Here is a 21,667-nt window from a genome sequence, read left to right on the forward strand (position 1 = left end):
TACCATAGACTCCTTTACCCCAATTTTTCTGGCTCAAAGCAGCCCCTTTGCCGTTGTCCGTGAAGGACAGTGTTGATCAGTCCTAGCCCCCGTGCTAACCAGCTGTGTGACCTGGGGAATCACACCTTCTCAGCCTCCCCTCCTCCTCCCCACGATGATGGTTATTTAACTCCAGTACGAAGATCTCAACGCACACGACAACGGAGTATTTTTTTTAATTCAATGGTTAACATGAGTACAAAAACGGTAGGAAATCTATCATACAAAACTGGATATGTTACTTTTTTTCCCTGAAATGGGTATATTCTAAATCCTTTAAATCTGAAGTTACAACAAATCATTTTATCTCCTAAATTGCAACTATGTTGGGTATATACTGTCCAATTCCCCCACAGTACCCTGAAATGCCTTGCTTCTACCCAACCAACAACAACTGCATTCTGTTCTCATTTCTACAGACTTCTACAACTTCCAGGCAACTTTTCTGCAAGATAATAAACATCAGCAAGTAAAGACTTAATTATGAAATATTTTGAGTACCTAATCTTTACCAGTTATGCTAGATATAGGGGATAAGTGATTAAGACACTTTTTTCCTAAACCCAAGGAGTCACAATCCTGTAAAGACAGAGCACTGTGCCATCACTCCCATCCCTCTCCCAGGCAGACATCACTAATCTATCATGGGCCTCTCCCTTGAACTGGACACAGCTTTGGCTCCGTGATTCCATGTAGCCATTACCAATGGCTATTTTAGTAGACTTCATCACATTTCACTAAATCTCCATCTACACAAATGATGATTCTGATGCCGATACTAGAATGCAGAAATTTGCGGGACACCAAATATGGATTAGAAAGTAAAACCAGAAGAAGTAATATCCCCGTCATCTATTATGATCCCATTGAAGCATTATTTAAAAGGGATAAGGAAAACTGTGGAAAGAATGGTACTTCCTGCCAATTCTCAATTACCATTTTCCAGCATCTTAAATTAATTCTTAAATGAAGAAGATAAAGCCTGTGAGAGCCACCTAAGTCTAGGGAATCTGGGTATCTGTTTTAAACATGCTCTCTTTAAAGGCTATGGTTGTCTGATGGCAGCTAGAACATGCTTAAAAGAAAATAATTAAATTAGTGAAAATAAAAAATAAGGCCATAAAAATAAAATTCTGAAACAAAATATTACGGCTTAAATAATCTGCCTGACAGCTCAAAGGGTCCATCTCTTTCCTCTACGCAAGACTTGGTAAAAATGTGTTGTCTGCCAAGAGCAGACAAGTTAACTCCTCTTGACCAGGGCTAACTTTCCAACCATTTAAAGATAAACGCTTTGCCTTCCATGTGTCATGGCGCAGAACTCTGGACTTGGTGTTTGCTTAGATGTCTGACCACATCTAAAGTGCTTCCTAAGGAAAACCTAGGCTACTTGCAGGTGTTGAGGACCTCAACGTGTCAGTTCTTCCATATTTAAAACACCAATATTAATTTCGTACCAAGGACACCTGACAAGGTAATCTACAGTTCCAACTTGCCTATGCTCCTGGCAGAGACTAGCTTGACATAACAGATATCAGAAAGGGAAAAATCCACAAACGCTGACCATTCAGTTCTCTGAAGTCTCCACCTACCGAAAAATGTGCTCCCACGGTCCGTCAGGGTAACAAGAGCGTCCTGAGGAGATGACTCTATCGAGCTCATTGTGCATCATGTTGCTCTGTGTCCCCCTGAGAGTTCAGTACTAACAAAGTTCCACGTGCCCACCCACTCTGCCCTGACGGTCAGGAAGCTCAAAGCTGAATTTCATGCCCACCTGGCAGCCGCCCTCAGTGCTGGGGACACTACCTCCATCTTTCTACAGCCTTCACTGCAGACTCCTATTTTTTTCATTCTTCTTAGGATGGTCCAACGCTGTGTTTTTTTATTGAAGCCACTTCAGAATCTTTTTGGAAATAAGCAAGGGGTACAAAATGTAATAAATTCTCTTCCCTCCCATTATTACTATGTTTGGTCCTCATGGCCCCCCTAACTCTCCCCTCTCTACACTCCTGTACACGCTGTTCTCCCCAGAAACAGCCCCTGCTACTGCCAGCATTCAGTGAGGTTGGATGAACGAGGCATGTGGCCCCTAACATATTTGTAAAATACGGACTTTGACATGTGCATTAAGTCCCTCAAAAACTGTTAGATCCTGGAGGGCAGAGAGTACAGCTTACGTAGGCTCTGGCTCCCAGCAGCCACAAAGCAAGCCTTGCACCCTGCAGACACACAGTAGAGACAAGTTCTGTTCATGGGAAGAGTAAGTCAACATTTTGGAAGCCCACTAGGTGAAGCCACACGGGAGGTAGTAAGCTCAAAAGAAGGTTTCTACCCTAAAGGAGTTAACAAACCAAAGAACTAAGCTATATAAACTATCTATGTAGCCAACATGGATTGCACATCTGTAAATACAAAGAATTGAAAATACAAAGCCTGGAATGATTGCATTTGGCTGAGGCTTTTAGCTAAGTTAAAAGGAGTAAGACTAGTGAGGGCATTCAGGTGCAAAATAATGACCCCACGGAGGTACAAGGCAGCAATATTCAGGGACCAGCAATAACATTTCCCTGGTGTAGCAAAGAGCAAGCATAATTAGACCATGAGGTGAGCCCTGGGGATGGCTGGCGGAGGGTCTTGAAGTGGCAATGCAGAGCACAGCCTGGTTTTCTTCGAGGTGATTTAACAAGGTAAAAAAACTCCGGGAATGATTCACAACTACTGTCAGGAAGAGACAGGAGGAAGAAAGCTGGAGTGACTGCTGGCAGTGAGCACTAGAGATGCACAGCAGACAGGCACCCTGGCCACCTGCACGCACTCTCAAGGGCGAACGTGGGACAACCCATGCAAGAGCCCATCTTAGCACAAAGGCCACGACAGCCTTAAGGGCCAGAGCAGCGGTTTCAACCTCACCTTGAATCTGAGACCTCTTCTTAGAGTAAAACAATCCCTCTCTCTCCCCTACTCCCCCTGTCTCTGTCTCTGTCTCTCTCTCTCTCTCTCTCACACACACACACACACACACACACACAGGGCTGTAACTTAATGTGGGTGGCTTACCACAGAGGCAGTATAACAAAATGGCTTAGAGCAACTCTTGGGTTCAGATCTCAGCCCTGACACTCATGAGGTGTGCGCCCTCAGGGAACACACTTAACCTTACTTACTAAGCCAGGTGTAAAATAGGGACAAAAACTGTACCTGCCTCTTACATAGGAATATATAAAATGTTCAGCAGAGTGAGTAGCTCAACAAGCTCTCACCCAACACGACTAAGAAACTGGACAGCAGGTATGGCTCTCCAGACCCTTTGCATTAACCTCACAGCACTCCGAGACCCACGGCGGGAGTCACTGTCCTGGGAGATAAATGCAAAGCAGAGCAGTAAACTGCACCAGCAGGGATTTACGTGGCAACCAGAGTTCAGCACTGTGCCAGGGGCTGCAGAAGCCAGCACAACACCCAACAGATGAGGGGACAATGCACAGGGTGGGGTTGGAGGGAAGTGGGAGATACTGGTGCAGAGGTTAGAAGGAGCCTGACCCTCAAGCAGGGGTTTTAAGGTGGAAATGAAGTGGGGAGCCAGAACTGTCTGGCCAGGGAGTAGCTCAGGAAGACAGCCTGAAGGAGGCCACTCAGCACCTACCCGACCACAGTACTCCGGCTCTAAATAAGGCTTCCCTTCTAACCTGCATGGATTCACGCTGCTGGCACTTCCGTAGGCATAAGCCATACCAACAGAGTTACACGAACAGCTTAACTAATTTCTCCATAATATTGAAAGTATGCAGGCCCTTGACTGAATTTGAGGGTTCTCTTACTCAGCCTCAGATCCCTGTCCCTCCCCGCCACCCCTCCCACCAGTTTTCAAACCGGGGTTTACTGTAATTACCTTAAACACAGCACGATGCATGAGTAACTAGGAAGTAATCAGGTATCCAGCAGTTACAACTGTCTAACGCCCTTTGACTGTACGCCTAAACAGTTTTTATCTCTTTTCTCCTGCCAGAGAGTCTGACAGCAGTGTGAATCCCAACTGGACACTTCCTAGCGCTTTGACCGCGGGCTTCGGTTTCCCCATCTGTGAAGTGGAGAACATAAGAGCACCGCCTCAAAGAGCATCTGGGAAAACTAAATGAAGTCCTATCAGCCAAGTGACGGCGCGTAATAAGCACAGCCTGCGTGCGCATCAGGATTATCACCTTTATTCACCCCATCACTTCCTGAGCACCGGGTGTCGGCATCGCCACCGCCCAGGGGGGACCCGAGAGGCCCGGCCCCGGCGCCTCCCGCCGCTCGTGGGCCGGGCTCCGGACACTCCTGAGGGTCTGGGGCAGGGAGGGGACCCGGCCCGAGCCCGGACCAGCCTGCCCCCCGTCCAGGTGCGGCCGCGATCTTGGAAGTTCCTGCGAGGTGGCCTTTTAATGTGTAAGAAAACACAAAACAGGACAACATTTCCTGGTCTGTGACTGCACAGCACCGCTCCCTCTTACTTCCTCCGCGACCTGGGACACGGGCAAGGGGACCGGGCAGCAAGGGAGCCCCCGCGCGCGGGCACCAGCCTCCCCGCGGCCCGAGCTCCCGGCGCCCCCGCGGCCGTCCCCCCGGCGCCCCGAGCGCACACGTGCCCGCGGCCCCTGCCCCCGCTCACCTGGCCCGTGATGCCCGTGATGAGCGCCACCTTCCTGGGCTTGCCAGTCTCGCCGTCCCCGGAGCCGCGGGCGCTGGGGCAGCGCGCCGCTGCCTGAGCCATGTCCGCGCGCGCAGAAGAGAGGCGCCGACCGACGGGGGTGTGCCGCAGGAGCCTCCTCGCCGGCTACAAGGACCAGCCCCGCGCCGCCCGCCGCCGCACTCTGACAGGGCCGCCTGGGAGGCCGGCGGGGCGGGCCGGGGGCGGGGCGGCCGGACTGCGGCCTGGCGGGCGCAGCGTCAGCCGCATCACCGCGCGACGCACCGTCGCGCCGGCGGCAGGCCCCGCCCTCCCCGCCGACGGCCTCCCAGCCAGAGCAGGCCCCGCCCACTTCCGGCAGCGCGCGACCCAGGCGGGGCGGGGCTTGTAGGCGGTGCCTGCGCCTGAAGGGCGGGGCGTCGGGCGCGCCTGCGCGGGCTTATCCAGAGCCTCAGGAGAGGCTGGGATGCCGGGTCTTTGCGCCAAGCCTGCTGCTTGCAAGGGCTGCCAGTGGACGGGGCGGGTCGTCGGCGGCCTGACTTCACCATCTCACGCTGCACGTCCTCCCCTCCACCCTCCTGAATCTCCCAGGAATGGTCACACTATCCGAGGATGCTGGGAAGAAGTAGGGGCAGACCTTTCCCTTAGGAGAAAGCCCTGAATCCCGTCCGAATCTAGGGGTCACGGCCCCTGGGTCATCGGCTTTGATAAGTAATTCCTGGAAACCTGCTGCAATGCCCTTTGAGGAGTCTGGTTCTCTGTTTCCTGAAGGGCACTAGCGTTACAAGGCCCCTGAATGGGGTAACGGATAGGGGCAATGACCGGCCTCACGCCTAACCTGCTTTCTGGATCTTCTCGCGTTTTTCTGAGGCTTGGAACCAGGCACGAGATTCCAAGTAACTCGATTCAAAATGCTGTAGTCAGAGTACTGGCAGAGCAAGACGAAAGTTTCTGACCCCAACCATGTGCAGCAGAAGGAAATGTTGAAAAGACTGCACAGGTCAGTAAACCTGGACATGCCGAATTTCAAAAAGTAATTCAGATGCAAGGTGGCGTCCTAGCTTGACGTCTGTCGAATTTGGCTTCCATGTGGCAGCTGCACATAGGTCAGGGAGAGGAGAGGAGCTGACTCAGACGCTGGCAGGGTAGCAGGTGTGTGTACCTAAGCACTGGCCGGAACCAGGGAGGAGAGAGGAATTTCCTTTTCCCCACTGCTCTGCTTCTCTGCACTGTACATATTCCTCTCCCCAACAGATCAGCACAGACCAGCGCTTGAAATGACAAACTGAGTGACTAGGAGGTGCCCAACCTAACCTGCAAGACCCTTACAGAACTGGGACTTCCCTGGCGGTCCAGTGGTCAAGACTCCACGGTTCCACTGCAGGCGGGGGCGCGGGTTCGATCCCTGGTCGGGGAACTAGGATCCTGCATGCTGGCAGGGCCCATACAAAAAATGGGGGTGGGCGTGGGGGGAAAGACCCTTACACCCTTCAAATCCTAAAATAGAAGAGCTCAGGATTTCATTAAAAATCTCTCTGTCCCCTAAGCATGTCAGCAATATGCCTTAACTTTATGGATAGACTTGTCTCTGGATTCACTTGCCTCTCCCCTGTCCGTTCCATTCAGAGAATGGCTAAAGGAAGGTCTGTTACTAGCCCCAGCAGAGGGCTGCATCACTGGTGAACAGAGAGGCCCTGAGGCAGAGGAGAGGAAACCCTCTCACTAGGGCAACTAGCTATAAGCAAGAAATGTCTTTGAAATCTACTACATTCTATTAAAAACTTATGTTTGTTTTAATATAAATATGCTTTGAATTAATTTGCAGATAAATTATTTAACATTCCCCCAAATTGCTGAAAAAATGGATCCTTAGGGAGGACGTGCCAAGTTTATCCGGCAGCCGAGACCTCCGATCACACTGCTGACCTGTCCTGGTAAGAAACATGACAGTGGAAGACCCACGGAAAGAAAAGCAATTATATTTTAGGGCCTGCAAATAAAATAATTGCAAAATATTGAGGGAAATGGTAGTTCAGACATACAGTGGGAGGTTTAAAAAGAAGGAAATTTCTCTAGAAAAATTCTCTGAAGAAAGGTGATGAGACAGGAAGACAGGAGTACAGCTGTTTTGGAAAAGGACCGGGGAATGGCCTTGAGTTAGTGGGCTTGACAGGCCCAGTAAAACAAAGCACCTAAAGGCTTGGCCTTCTGAAACAATAACCAGAGACCCACAGGAGTAGAAGATTATCTCTGTTCCACTGATGAATGTACATATTTTCCAAAGAATAAAAGCAGGACTGTAAAACTGCCACCTAGCAGAACCACTGAACTGCCGGTTCCCTGAAAGATATAGATAAAGGCCTGACACACATTCCTAAGTTGTTTTTGCAGGAAGCAGATGAAAACTGCTGACTACAAGCATGTGGACCCCAGACCTATTGAAACCAGATAGTTGATGATGCTCGAAACTTCACCTTGACACCAGCGAATCAGAGACCTGAGCACAGGCTCCTGCATCCCCTCCCTCACATGGCCTTTAAAACCCCTTCCCTGAAAGTCCTCAGGGAGCTGGCATTCTTTCATACCTTCTCCCTCGTGCACCAGCTCTCCTTCCAATAAAAAGCTTTGCTCGCCTAGGAGTCTTGTGGGAGCGACACTCATTTCTATGGTCTTGCTGTGCCAGAATCTGGAGAGGGCCCGAGAACAGTGGTAGAGCAGTATATTGGTTTGCTGAGGCTGCCACAGATTGAGAGCTTAAACAACAGAATTTTGTTTCCTCACAGTTCTGGAGGTTGGAAGTCCAAGATCAGGTGTTAGCAGGGTTGGTTCCTTCTGTAGCCTCTCTCCTTGGATTAGGGGCGGCTACCTCCTGGTAACCAGTGTCAGAATTGAGTTACGCTGGGACTTCCCTGGCGGTCCAGTGGTTAAGATACCACGCTTCCACTGCAGGGGGCGTGGGGTCAATCCCTGGCCAAAATAAAAATTGAGTTGCGTTGTTAGGACACACCCAGCTGATGTCGGAAGGTTGCTCCTTGGTGGTATGGGAAACCCTTCCCAAAACACGTTGGAATTGTGTCCAGAACCTTATATAACATGTCATCTAAGAATGGTGATTGCAATTTGTAAAAAGCGTTGCCAAGGTCACATAGCTAGTAGCTGGTTAGGGTAAAAACCGTGATTGGCTCTTCCAACTCCATTCCATATTCTATTTGGAAAAACTGAAGTGCTAAAGCCCACATTTCCCAGGTTATGTTGCATCCAGAGTTTTGGAAATTGAGTTCCACCAGTCAGACTGTGACAGGTGGAAGGGAAACAGGCACCATCTTTCTCCTGCTGGTCACATAGTAGAAAAGTTTTTGGCAGCTACGTTCCAAGTTTAGGTCTGTCACAAGTTGCATGAGTAGCGGAGCCGGTCAGGGTGGTGGCGGCAGCAGCTTCCTAAATTCTGGCTTGGAGCTCTGGGGGTGTGCCCTTGACGTCAGCAGCCCAGTGATAGCCCTCTAGCTTCTGTTCCTCCACTCCTTACAAAGTTGTTTTTTTTTTTTCTAAACCAAGGTTTTTATTGAAATCATTGTAGATTAAAATGTATTTGTAAGAACTAATGCAGTGACATGCCATGTACCCTTTACACAATTTCCCGCATGGTCACATGCTCAAAAGCTAGGGTGCAACGTCACAAGCAGGATATTAACATTGAAACAATTTGCTGCTATGATGCAGATTTCCCCAGTTTTACCTGTACTCATTTGTACATACGTGTGTTTAGCTTTATGCCATTTTATCACATGTTCAGGTTCGTTTATCTACCACCAAGATCAAAATACAGAATATCTGGCAACACAAGGATGCCTTCTGCTGCCCTTTTACAGCCCCATCTCTCATCCCCGGGAACCACTAATCTGCCCTTTACTTTTCAAGTTTTGTCACTTCAAAAAGTATTATAAATGGACTCATACAGCTTGCAGTCTTTGGGAACTGGCTTTTCTCACTGAGCCTAAGTTTGCTGGGGGTCCATCCCAGTCGTGTGTATCAGCAGCCCATCCCTTTTTATTGTTGAGTAGCAATCCATGGTGCGGATGCCCCAGGTTTGTGCAGCCATTCACCCATTGAAGGGTATTTGGGCTGCTTCTAGTCTGGGGCTGCTACAGATAAAGCTGTTATGAACATTCACGTACAGGTTTTTGTGTGACTATAGTTTTCACTTAGCCCAAGAGTGTAATTGCTTGGCCATATAGTAATTGCATGTTTAGTTGGGGTTTTCTATTTGTTTGTTTTGTTTTAAACTTCCAAATTGTTTTCTTGCAAAGAGTTTGTTAACAGAATATCTTGCCTTAAATCCCTTTCTACGTGAATTGCCTTCGGTGGTTTCTGTGCCCCACTCTAAACTCTGATGGACACAGCAGTACGGACGAGACAGAAACTCCAGACAGGTACCCTTCACCTCCATAGAAAGGCCAGCGAAATGGTTGTGTGTGTGTGTGTGTGTGTGTGTGTGTGTGTGTGTGTGTAATTGAGAGAGAAGGGCTGTAGCAGGGAAAATATCCAGTGGGAAAGAACAGACCATTTCCTTTTTATTTTCCCTCTATTTCAGGATTTATACCAGTTTTCCAGTAAATAAAGCAGGATAGAAGTAGCGAATCTTTTTTTTTTTTTTTTTTTGCGGTACGCGGGCCTCTCACTGTTGCGGCCTTTCCCGTTGCGGAGCACAGGCTCCGGACGCGCAGGCTCAGCGGCCATGGCTCACGGGCCCAGGTACTCCGTGGCATGTGGGATCTTCCCAGACCCATGTCCCCTGCATCGGCAGGCGGACTCTCAACCACTGAGCCACCAGGGAAGCCCCGAAGTAGCAAATTTTTAAGTAAAATCTTATCAGCTCCAACTCCACTGGAGATGAGACAACTCAGACCTCTGTCTCCCACTGTGTTTCTCTTCAGAATAAAATTAACTTGTGTGAGTCTCCTGTCTTAGGATTTGTGGCAGAAGCAGCAGAGTTTTAGAAACAGAATTGGAAGGTTTGTGAGGACTTCCTGAAATCCGTCACCTCCACTTTGGGGTTTCCCACTTGACAAATGAAATCACAATATTGCAAGATTTTTAGACCATGATTTTAGAAAAGGGAAAATGTATCCAAAACAATCGAAGACGTGCTTCTCACGTCCTCACTCATACAATTTCCCATCAGATAGCTCTCTGTCTTCAGGCAAACGTGTATTAGAAGGATGCTCTCTAGGCCCTGTTATACACACTCTATCTCTAGTGGAGCATGTGTGCCTGATGTCACCCTGCCCCTACCTCCTTTGTTTTTAAAATTTCAGTTTTTAGTTGGACTAATAGTTTTCAAGCTAGAAGAGCTATCCACTGGGAAAGTTTTCCCCTCTGGTAGTCTTAGTTTCTTAATTCACAAAAATCCCAGGGAGAACAGCCTCGGGGTCACTGCTGTACCGTCTCATTAGAATCTCCACTCAAGGCACACAACGCTGTTTTTCCGTTATTGGCATCAAACTCAGGGGGAAAGCATGTGAAGCTTTAAGTGTCCCTTGGCTCTGATTTTTAGCATTCTCCTCTCTGGATTTTGGGACGCATACGTGCTCACTCCCCCTTTGTGATATTTCCTAAAGCTGTGACCAATAAAAAGTGAATCTCCCATAACGCAAAATAGTCACTAGAGTAGGGGTAATACATCATTCTTTAAATTAGATGAGGTAATAAAACACTGTTGACCGCCTAGGGAAACCTTCCAGTTCCTGGCTACTACTCTGACCCTTATAATATGTCAAAATTGCCTCAAGGTTAAGATACAGGTGTCATTTTTAACTGTAAGAATTCTAATTCCAGAAAACTTTACCCTTCTGTACTAACATGTTGAACACATTCAGGATGCTGTCATAAATTTCCAGTTTCTCCAGGCTGAGTCCACTTTGGCTTCCAATCTTCTCTCCAATACCTGTGTGCCCAGGAAGGTCTGGGCTAGGGGCCCAATGTGTGTAGGTAGCAGAGGAACATTAGGATTATAAAGGCATGCACCACAAAGCCTATGCACTAGAGAATTTGCTAGACCTGCTGGGAGACATGGTAAGAATTTTGATGCTAATGAATTTTTTTAATGGCCCCTTCTTCCCCCACGGAGAAAGCTTCCTTTGACCTCTGGGAGGCACGTCTTAAGGAATCTTCTCTAGGACTAGAAATGAGGTAGGCTGGGACCTGGGCCCCTTTGCTGCAGGGCTGCAGAGCTTGCACCTGGACAGATGTCTCCTGGAGCAACAAAATACAACGAAACTACATGGGACTAAAAATCACTGCACGCGTGCGCAGTGGGGGCAGATTATGGACAAAAAGCTACAAAAAGACCAAAACAACCCAGCTGCCACTTCTGAAGAGCTGAAGCAAAAACAGGGTACTGCACACGCCCCCTGCACTCAACACCACCAAAGGGTGGGCACACCACCTAAGCCCAACCCCTGGACACACTCCTACCCTCCCCATGTAAGGAACCAGCTCGCCTGCCCTCCAGGAGTGAGCGAGGGAACCCGTTACTTGTTCTCACTCCCCCCCTGCTGTAGCAGGGGCCCCACTGAAGCCTTGCCTGAATTTCTTGTCTGGCCTCTAGTCAATTTCCATTGATTGGGGAAGGCCAAGAACCCTGGTGGGTAACAGGAGGAGGGCTGAAGTGTACCTGGGCTCTGTCCTTGATTGTGTCCTAATCATTCATAAAAAGATTCACTTTTGGTGTGACGGTGGGTGGAGCCACCAAGTAATCCTCAGGTGTAGCTCTGCTGTAACTCATTCCAAGTTCTTAAAGCTAACAGTAAGCCCCGAGAAAGCAAGCTGCCCCTCCAGGAACCTCACTGAAGAGCAGTGAGGATGGTGGGGACAGAAGCTTCAGCTGCCAGTGAGCAGCACAGAGAGCTGGGGCCTAACCAGAGGCAGTGGCGGTGCCGGCACCATGGCTGGCAGGAGACGGTCATCCAGCAGACACTGAGGCTTGAGCCCCAACACGAGGACCTGTAGCAAGTGTTTAAGGAAAGCAGCACCTGTGTGAGTGTCAGTTATTCTGAACTCATCATGATAATTCCGTTCCCCTTGTCAGGGCAAGGCTGACACGTATCTGGGATGCAGCCCTGTGCCATGAGACGTGATGGTGAAGTTGTTCTGCTGTCGTGTCCCCGCCCCCCCGGGAGACATCCTCCCCACTAGGCAGCATAGCAGAAAAGAACCTGGCAGCCCCAGAAGCACCTGAACGGACACTAAGAACGTACCACCCTCTAGCACGCTGCCAGGGAAATGTGGGGCTTTGGGGCTCCCTGGTTGGGAATCTACCCCTGAAACCATCTTTCCTGAGGCCAGGCAGCCTGAGAGAACTAGTGTGTTGCTTTGTTTCCTTAGAATTCTTTTTTTGTAACCCATCTCATCCTTAAATATTCTCCCCTTTTCTAAGCCTGGCTTCATGTTGGAAAACCAAGATTATATTTTAGCAGATTTATCCAGAATTATCAAAACCTGGCACTGCCTCCATCTGATCCACAGATTATTACTAAGCCAAAAATCGGAGTCAAATGACCTTTTGGGGGCAGTGTGTTAGTCTCGTAGGGCTGTCTCACCAAAGTACCACAGACTCAGTAGAAGGAATTTAATCTCTCACAGTTCTGGAGCCTGGAAGTCTGGGACAAAGGTGTCAGCAGGCCTGTGTTCCCTCTGAGAGCTCTAGGAGAGGCTACTTCCTTGCTTCTTCCTGGCTCGTGGCGGTTACCAGCCGTCCTTGGGATCCTTTGGCTTGGAAGCACCTCGCTCCACCCTCGGCCTCCATCATCACGTTGGGTTAGGGCCCGCTTTACTCCATCTTGACCTCGTCTTAACTTGATTCTATCTGCAAAGACCTTATTTCCAAATAAGGTGACATTCCCAGGAGGCAGGGGTTAGGACTTGAACATATCTTTTTGGGGGACACAATTCAACCTGCAAAAGGCAATGTTGGTGAGTCTATTAAAAGGCTGACGTGATGGTGGAAAATCATCCTTAATTGGAAGATTTGAATGAACTCTTGGCAGCATGAAAGAGAAGAGTCAAAGGGCAGATTTAGGATGGCTGGATTTAAACAGCGAGGTGCTTGGATGACCAGGAAGGAGAATGTGAAAGGAGGCTGGGTAAACTTTTCTGAGGATATGGAATTCTCTTGGGTAGCCAGGGAAATCTTTGGGAGAGAGTATTGTCTTCCATTTTTCCAGCACATAAACTTGGCATCCATAAGATGAAACCCTGCATACGTTGTTTCATTATTTGTCACAATTCTAATAGGAAGTAGCTCCATTTTCTAGAAAAGGAAGTTGGAGCATAAAGAAGTAAATTGCTTAAAGTTTACTTAGTAAATAAATGGTGGGGCCAGGAATAAAATTCAACTCTGTCTGATAGCAAAGTCCATGCTCTTTCCATTCACAAAAGTAATCTTGTATTCAGTCAATGGATAATTATCACATGCCTACCATATGCCACGTACCGGACCAGAGGGTCCACACTGCCTTCCACAAAGGTAATCATTGTTTACATTTCCACTAACAGTGCCTAAAAGTACCTGATTGTCCAGCCCATTCACCAAACTGTGTATTCAATCTAGAATTCTTCAAAATCTGATGGTATAAGTGGTGTCTTGTTTTAATTTACATGTTTTTGATTATTAGTGAAGTTGACCATCTCTTCAAATGCTTATTTTAGCATTTTAATTTATTTTTCTCTAAACCACTGTGTCATGCATTTTGACCCTTTTCTGTTGGATTGTTTGTCTTCTTACAGATTTGCTGAAGCTTTTTATGTATTGTATGTATCCAGTATGTATCCAACATGATGGATAGTAACACTGTTATTTTATATCTTACAAATATTACTCCCTTTAAGTTGCTTTTCATTTCCCTTTCTTTCTAGTACTTACTTAGAATGATATTCCCCACAGCAAGATTGTAGAATTGTTACCTATTTTTTTCTGTATTTTTATGTAAAATGTAATAAAATATGTTTTCTTCTCAAATGATAGCCATTATCTCAAAGCCATCTACTGATTATTCTACTTGCCTTCTTTGTATCTTAAATTACAGTTTACATATGAATCATACTGGAATCTCATCTGTTTCAATTGATTTAATTATCTATTCCTTTTTCAATACCAAACTCTTTTAATATACCTTTATTAAAAACAGATTTGTTATGTCATTTTCCTCTTTATGTCTTCTTTTTCAGAATTTCTTTTCTACTTCTGTATTTTTCTCTTCTTGAAAAATATCAGAATCATCTTGTCAAATTCTTTCCACTGGGATTTTTAGAGGGGAATAACATTAAACATACAGGTTAATAAAAAATAATTATGGGACTTCCCTGGTGGAGCAGTGGTTAAGACTCCACACTCCCAATGCAGGGAGCCCCATCTTGATCCCTGGTATGGGAACTAGATCCCACATGCATGCCACAACTAAGAGTTTGCATGCCACAACTGAGGAGCCCACAAGCCACAACTAAGGAGCCCACAAGCCACAACTAAGGAGCCCGACTGCTGCAACTAAGACCCGACGCAACCAAATAAATAAATAAATAAATAAACATTAAAAAAATTATGTTTTTATAGAATTGTTTTCCACCCTTTAATTTAGGACTTTAAAGTTTTATAGTTTTTTGTCACGTAGCTCAAGCACTTTTCTTATTAGATTCATGCCAAGGTTAGTTGGTGTCTGAGAGTTGCTCGGTGGTGTGGGGACACCCTCCACACGTTGGACACAGTGACCAGAACCTTTAGTTGGTGTCAGAGAAAAGGGGTTTGCTAGAGTGGCCCTGCCTCACACAAACACGTGGTTTGTTAAGAGAAAGGATAAAGGGTGAGGGATGAAGGACGTTTGACCCCTGGAATGGCTACCTGGTCACACATGGTATGAAGCTGCCATCGGTTACTAATCCAGTGAGTAAGTGGGTTCCCCAAGCTCTGGGAGCTGCTCCAGCAAGTTAGTGGAACCCACAGAGAGAATGTCCGTGTCCAACCTGTAGCCAGTCGGTCAGAAGCACAGGTAAAAACCTGGGCTTGTGCTTGCCGTCTGAAGCGGAGGGCAGTCTCGTGGGTCTGAGCCCCGACCTGTGGGAGCTGATGCCGCCTCCAGGTGGATAGTGTCAGAGTTGAGTTGAATTGTAGGACACCCAGCTGCTCCGTGGTGGTGTGGGAACTTCCCCCCACAAACACACATTGGAATTGGGTCCAAAACCTTATAATGTGTTATCTAAGAATGGTTAATGCAACTTGTAAAAAGCTGTTGCCTGTCTTTTTAAAAATCCCTGGAAAAAAATTTCACATAAAGGGCTAATTCACAGAGTTGCAAAGGGCATTGAGAATAAATAGAAGGAAAAGTTATAAAGCGTTTACTCACAATAACACGCATTCCACTCTGCTATGCTGGGAATTCCATTTATATATGCAAAGTTTATATGAACTTCTTTGGGATACAGCAAAAACATTTGATTGTATTTAGAAAAAAGAAGAAGAAAACACCATGAAATAGCAAAAAGGAAAGAGAGGATTCAAAGATTCAAAGTGAATGGAAACTCTTGGCCAACTAAAAAATTTCACACACACACACCCAACTCTTTCTCTGCCTCCTGATGCAAAGCTCTAAGGCATGTAAACACTAGAAATTAGTGTTTCGTGCAAAAGCCTTCTCAGAGTATATAAAATCAGAACAGAGTTCTTAGTGAATTAAGAAACTATTGAGAGAGCCCAGCACCTTTGCAGTTACTAGCTCCTCAAAAGCAGGACGGTGTATTTTATTTCTTTCAACCTGCCCAGAGCACATTGGAAAGATATTCGATAAATGCTAACTGAATTGAATCTTGATGAGAAGCAGACGACGCCGTTCTTCAAACTATTAGTTCTATTTTATGGGGCTAGCTTAAAAATTAATCCATGTAGATGGTGACATTAAGGTCAAGAATATTCTCCTTCCTCTTCCTCACTCGATTTGTGATGCCTTCGCAGCTTATTGTGTTCACTGTTCTTCCCTAAAATACTGAGACTGGTTATCCAAATTATCATAAAAAATTACAAACAAAATTGCAAACTTACAAAGTGCTCCTATTAAAAGTTTTAAAAAGTCATTTCATCAAGAGAAAAGACTTTAGTGTTCTCTTCAAGTCCAATAAAGGGCTTTGAGAAAAATACTGAGCAGTTTTCTTTGCTAAGGTCCAAGAAAGACAAAAGGGACCTGAAGTGAAACTCAGCTTGAACATTTTACTTATTCAACCTTCATCAGAAAATATTTCTAAGTGCCGACTGCATACCAGGCGATGTGACAACTAATTGTTCACACTGGGTTATCTGGGAAGTAGTATAATGTGAATCATTACAGATCTTTGATCTGCAGCAGCAAGATAGCTCTCTGTCTTGGGGGGCTAACTGGAAAATAGCACATGGAAGTAGGTAAAACTCAAGGTGCCTCTGTCACTCTAACTCTCACTCCATGTTTATCATAAACCAAGAGGGAAAAATCTCAGACATTCTGACTTAGGAGGTGTTAACAGATCACAGTCTGATGGGTGAAACAAGCTTTGGGCAACGCTCTGTTACCTGAACTTCCAGTAATGAAATTAAGTGAAATGAAACTAAGCATTAGTGAATAACTTAATTCGGTTCAGTGAATCAGCTATTACAGTTACTCCAAAATCATCATGAACCAAATGGTGAAATTTTTCTGTCACTTGGAAACCCGTGATGCACAAAACTAGATCAAGTGTGTTGCATTCTTAAGCAACACTGAAGTCTGGATGAAAGACATTGCTAGACCCACTGGCTTCCCTAAGGATCTCTAGATGTTTAGCCTCTTTCAGAGCCACCGTGTGGACCACCAGGGCAGACCTGGAGGACCATATTCTCAGGAATGAATCTAGGAGTTATACTAGGTAGGTGTAAATGGTTCCTTATCCTTTTTGCTACTCTGAATTTAATCTGGAATGACAGAATTAGGATCTAAAAGCAAACAGGCAAAATGGCATCCAAAGGTTAAACAGGGATTGAACCTAACAAGGCAAGTTTGAAATGCGATTGGAGAAGAAAGCTGAAAATAGGCTGAGGTGGGCCTTATTCGCCCCTATAAGGAGCCAGACAGTTACTGGCACTTTGGGAGGGTACAGTTCATCATTAGGGCATTCAGGTTAGGGTTTTTAATGACAGTGTTAGGGACGAAGGCCGCAGGGGGCCCGATCAGCTTGTGGACCTTCTTCTGATTGGCTGGTGGAGGGGTAACAGGGTGATGTCTCAGGAATCTCAGTCATCAACCTTCTGGTTCCAACCAGTCTGGGGTCTAGATGCTCATGGTCAGCATGTGGTCACCATCCTCCACCAGGTGGGAATGGTGGGAGGGTCTTAAGTTTCTAAAGAACAACTCAAGATCTGCGTCAGATTATTATCTCTATCCCTTCAGGAGGCACTAGGGGTCCTGTGACTCTACTGTTCCATTCACTAGTGGAGTCTGCTCTTTGGAACTGGGGAACGCCTAGGATATGAAAGCCTTTCTTCCACAAGCAAGAAACGGGGGGACACAGAGGGGCATTTGTACCCAGGAAGGCCCCTCAGTGTCCAGCTTGGTTTCAAGCCAAGTTCAATGTTCTCTTTAAAATTTTTAATCAGATTTTATTTGGGAATTTTAAACAGATTCAATATTTAACATTTTCCTGAATACTTATCATTTTATTTTTCTTTTAATCATCCAATGCAGAGAAAACGCAGTGGTGTTTTCACCAGGTCCATCCGGATGCCGTCTCCTCGTCACCTGCAGGTGACCCGTGTGTCGATGACTATGCTACTTTCCACGACCACCGACCGGGACGTGAAAGGGCTGAGGAGCACAGATTTCCTTTGGTTGTTAGATGGAAACTTGACTGACGCATTCTGCTCCCAACCCTTCCATAAGGCAGGCCCCAACTCTACGCTGGAGATGCAACATGTGGATGTCTTCCGCTCATGTATTTTTCAAGGGTTGATGGTTATTTTTGCCTGCAGACCCTCTACCCGTGCCCTCCTGGTCACTTCCCATGTGACTGAGCTGCCTCACCCCAGGGCCCCTCCCTGGGACAGCCTGAAGCAATGGGGTTTTGTATGAACCTCACTGTGGACGTGATCCCTGCCTGGCAGCTGCTGACCTGCTCTTCTTCCAGCCCTGAAAGCAAGGGCCCAGGTTTCTGAGAACCTGCAGCTGTTGGGAAAATTAACTCCTCTTTTCCATGGTGCACACATGCCCTTACTGTGCCAGGAGTGGTAAAAAACTAATTCCCCTAATTCTCCTCTTTGGCTAGGAATTTTCTCTTTCCTTTCCCACTGGGTCTCTGAAGGGAGGGGAGGTGGCAATGAATTTGCTTGTGTATTTATCACCAGTTGCAAGGCTGAACTCTGTGTAAAGAACCGTTCATCTGGCAGGATGACTACACGTTAGGATCACCTGGAGAGCTTTAAAAACTTACCAATGCCTGGGCCAAACCCCAGACAAATGGGACTGGAATCGCTGAGGGTGGAGTCCGGGCATCGGGAGATTTTAACAGCTCTCCTGGTGTTTCTAGTTTTCAGCCAAGGTTGAGATCCCCTGCTCTTAGCTCTACATTTGAAACTGGAAAATTAGTCTTTAGTTGACAAGAACTAACTTAGAAAGATCTAAATTTTAATCTCCATATCAGTGGCGTAAGATTACACTTTAGAATCCTCGTCAAAAACGTTTAGAGAGGGGCTTCCCTGGTGGCGTAGTGGTTGAGAGCCCGCCTGCCGATGCAGGGGACACGGGTTCGTGCCCCGGTCCAGGAGGATCCCACATGCCGCGGAGCAGCTGGGCCTGTGAGCCATGGCCGCTGGGCCTGCGCGTCCGGAGCCTGTGCTCCGCAACGGGAGAGGCCACAACAGTGAGAGGCCTGCGTACTGAAAAAAAAAAAAAAAGTTTAGAGAATTCCCCGTCTTGAGCACCGTGTATTTTTTTTTTTTAATTAATTAATATTTATTTTTTGGCTGCGTTGGGTCTCCATTGCTGCGTGCGGGCTTCCTCTAGTTGCGGCGAGTGGGGGCTACTCTTCGCTGCAGTGCGCGGGCTTCTCATTGCGGTGGCTTCTCTTGTTGCAGAGCACGGGCTCTAGGTGCACAGGCTTCAGTAGTTGCAGCTCGCGGGGTCTAGAGTGCAGGCTCAGTAGTTGTGGCACATGGGCTTAGTTACTCTGTGGCACGTGGGATCTTCCCGGTCCAGGGCTCAAACCCGTGTCCCCTGCATTGGCAGGAGGATTCATTAACCACTGCGCCACCAGGGAAGTCCTGACTGTGTCTTTTTCTTGTCTCTAAACCTTGTAGGGGATTTTTGCATGCCTCCCTTACCTTGCAGGCCTAGTCTTCTGAGATAGACACAAGGAGTATAACTAACCTAAGTTAATGCCAGGGCAGTGTCAGACGGGTAAAGACATTCCCTTTTTCAATTCATTCATTCCCTTTTCCAATTTCACTCATTCCCCTTTTCAAATTTGTTATCAGTTTATTCCACGAATATCAAATTATGTGCAAGGAAGTATTCTCATCTAGTGTGGGATAAAAAAGATCCTTGGGACACTTCTGTGGTCTTCGAGGGTGTGCTTTTGGTCCAGCTTTCTACAACTAGCTGAACCCAAAGCAGTGTGTGATGGGTTGAGTGAGGTTCAACAGTTTTCTATTTTAGGAGTGGTGGAGTGAAGCCCAAACCAAGCTGGGGCCACATGGCGGAGGGTCTGTGTTGGGAGCCCGCTCTTCACGGGCCATGGGGAAATTATGAAATGGGGTGGGTGGTGTGGTGTCCTGACGACAAGGTGGCACTTCAGGAGATTATTTTAGCTTCTGGATGAGCAGTGAATTGTGACAGGAAAAAAGTAATTCTAGTTGAAGCAGGGATACTAATTAGGAGACTACTTGATAGTCCAGGTTGACATGAATTAATAATGGCCCGACAAAGCTCATCTATGGTGCAGGAAAATCAGAACTGTGGTTGCTTTGGGGGAAAAACTGGGGAATGACTGGAAAGGGTATGAGGAAACTTTTGAGGGTGGTGGTAATATTTTACATATTGATAGGGATTGGGTTAAAAGGGTATACTCATTTGTAAAAATCAGTGAATGTACATATAAGGTTATCGCACAAGAAAAACTGTCAACAAATAGAGAAATGTAGTTAATGACACACACTATTTAGAGGAAGTGTGCTAATGTCTGTAATTTATTTTGAAATGTCTCAAAAAATAAGATGGATTGATGGATGGAAAGGTATGTAATAAAGCAAGTGTGCAGTAACACGTTCACAGGAGAACCTAGATGGTGGGTATGGATGTCTGCTATAAAATTCTTTCAACTTTGCTATCTGTTCAACATTTTTCATAATAAAATGTGGGAGAAAAAAGGGTCTGAAGCAGAGAACGGGGGCCAGTGGTACTTTAGAATTTGACGTGACAAACTTGACGTCCCACGAGCTTAGTCAGGACACCAAGCGGGTAAACGCACGACTTACAGGAAGCACTTCCTGAGCCCAAACAAGTGCCCAGATTCGTGGTAAGTGTTTTACATAGTGTGTTTCCCATAGTGTGTTTCTCATCCTCACAACAACTCATGTGGAAAAGAAGTCACCTTCATTTACAGGTGAGAAAACATAAGCTCAGACTGGTTAGCAGCCAAAGGAACAGGGAAGCCAGGAGAAGTTAGAGGAGGAAGATGACACGTCTGAGAGGAAGGAAGGACATGAAGGGGGTTCTGTCACCAACCCTTTCCAGTCGGGTCCCAACAAGTTCCTCCTGCCCTGTGTCACTTGAGCCAATAGAACGAGAGACGAGAGACGCAGTTCCGCTCAGAACAAAGGGAAGAGCTGTTCTCTCAACAGACAACCCACCTGGAGGTGCGGGCTCCGCCCTACAGCACGTGATCTGCCGCGGCGGGGCGGGGCTGCTTTACAGCGTCTCGGCAGGGGGCGGGGCTCTCGCGGGGCGGGGCAGGTCTCTGCACACGGCCCGCCGCCGCCGCCATGTTGAATCGCGGGGTCCCAGGCGGCGCTTCCGCCCCCGGCCGGAGCTGAGGTGGGCGCTGCGCCCTTTTCCACCAGCACCCCTGGCCTGACGGGTCGCGGGGGCGAGGCCTCTGTACCGGACCCCTGTGAGCCAGTGAAGCTGCACTGAGCACAGAGGAAAAGTAAAAAGCTTAGACTTTATTACCCACACTCTATTTTTATTTCCGGGGAACTGTTAATGGGCTTCGCTGGCGACAGAACTGTCTAGGAGGAAGTTGGACGTGTGTGGCTCTTGGTCCGGGAGAGGCTGGAGATGTGGGTTGGGCGATGGCGCAGACTCAAGGCCTCCTGCCGCAGAGTCGAGAGCAGGGGGGCGAGTGACCTGTGAGGAGGGGCGGGGGAAGGAGGACACCCGGGGCCGGCGGGGAGGACCGGAGGAGACCCCCCAGACCCGGAGGGAGCCCCCCGCTCCATCCGAGCGCGGGGACGGATCCCGTGGGGCCGGGGGCTCCGGGTGGCGCTTTGTCCCCCCTCCCTCGTGACTCACCCTTGGGCGTTGTGACCTGCGTGCGGTTTAGGCTGTGATTTGTCGCTCAGCGCAGTGTCCTCTCATTCTTCTGATTCGTTTTTCTTCTCCAGCTCCATTTCCCAGTAATTTGGGTTCCACCTGTTAGGACTCCCAAATGGACACCAGGGATCTTCACTTAGTAACCCAGAGTAGTCACGTCCTCAGCCCCTACTCATGACTCTGTGACCGTCCCTGGGCTGCCTGCACGCCTGCGTGATCCGGCCATGGTGCCATCACTGCTGCAGTGTCATGGGCAAATTGCAGTGACACTGCTCATCATTCAGCTGGTCGCAGGCAATTGTATTTTGACCATTGTCCTCTTGAATTCTGTTTCAGCCCCACACAATTTAATGTCCAGAAGAAGTGGAGTATTGTCACAAGCTGAGGA

The 21,667-nt window shown here is 47.4% G+C and overlaps 1 protein-coding gene across 1 annotated transcript in view; it reads right to left on the minus strand.

Annotated features, from left to right (window-relative positions):
* GMDS (GDP-mannose 4,6-dehydratase) overlaps positions 1 to 4,931 on the minus strand; it is a 476,281-nt gene extending 471,350 nt beyond the window's left edge. Inside the window, exon 1 of the mRNA XM_029242638.1 lies at positions 4,688 to 4,931. Within this exon, the coding sequence (XP_029098471.1) occupies positions 4,688 to 4,789 (102 nt within the window). The 5' untranslated portion in view covers positions 4,790 to 4,931. The remainder of the gene's footprint in view (positions 1 to 4,687) is intronic.
* Between the last annotated feature and the right edge of the window lie 16,736 nt (positions 4,932 to 21,667).

This window comes from Monodon monoceros, unplaced genomic scaffold (genome assembly GCF_005190385.1).
Source record: "Monodon monoceros isolate NGI ecotype Baffin Bay Population unplaced genomic scaffold, NGI_Narwhal_1 Super_Scaffold_3, whole genome shotgun sequence".
NCBI lineage: Eukaryota > Metazoa > Chordata > Mammalia > Artiodactyla > Monodontidae > Monodon > Monodon monoceros.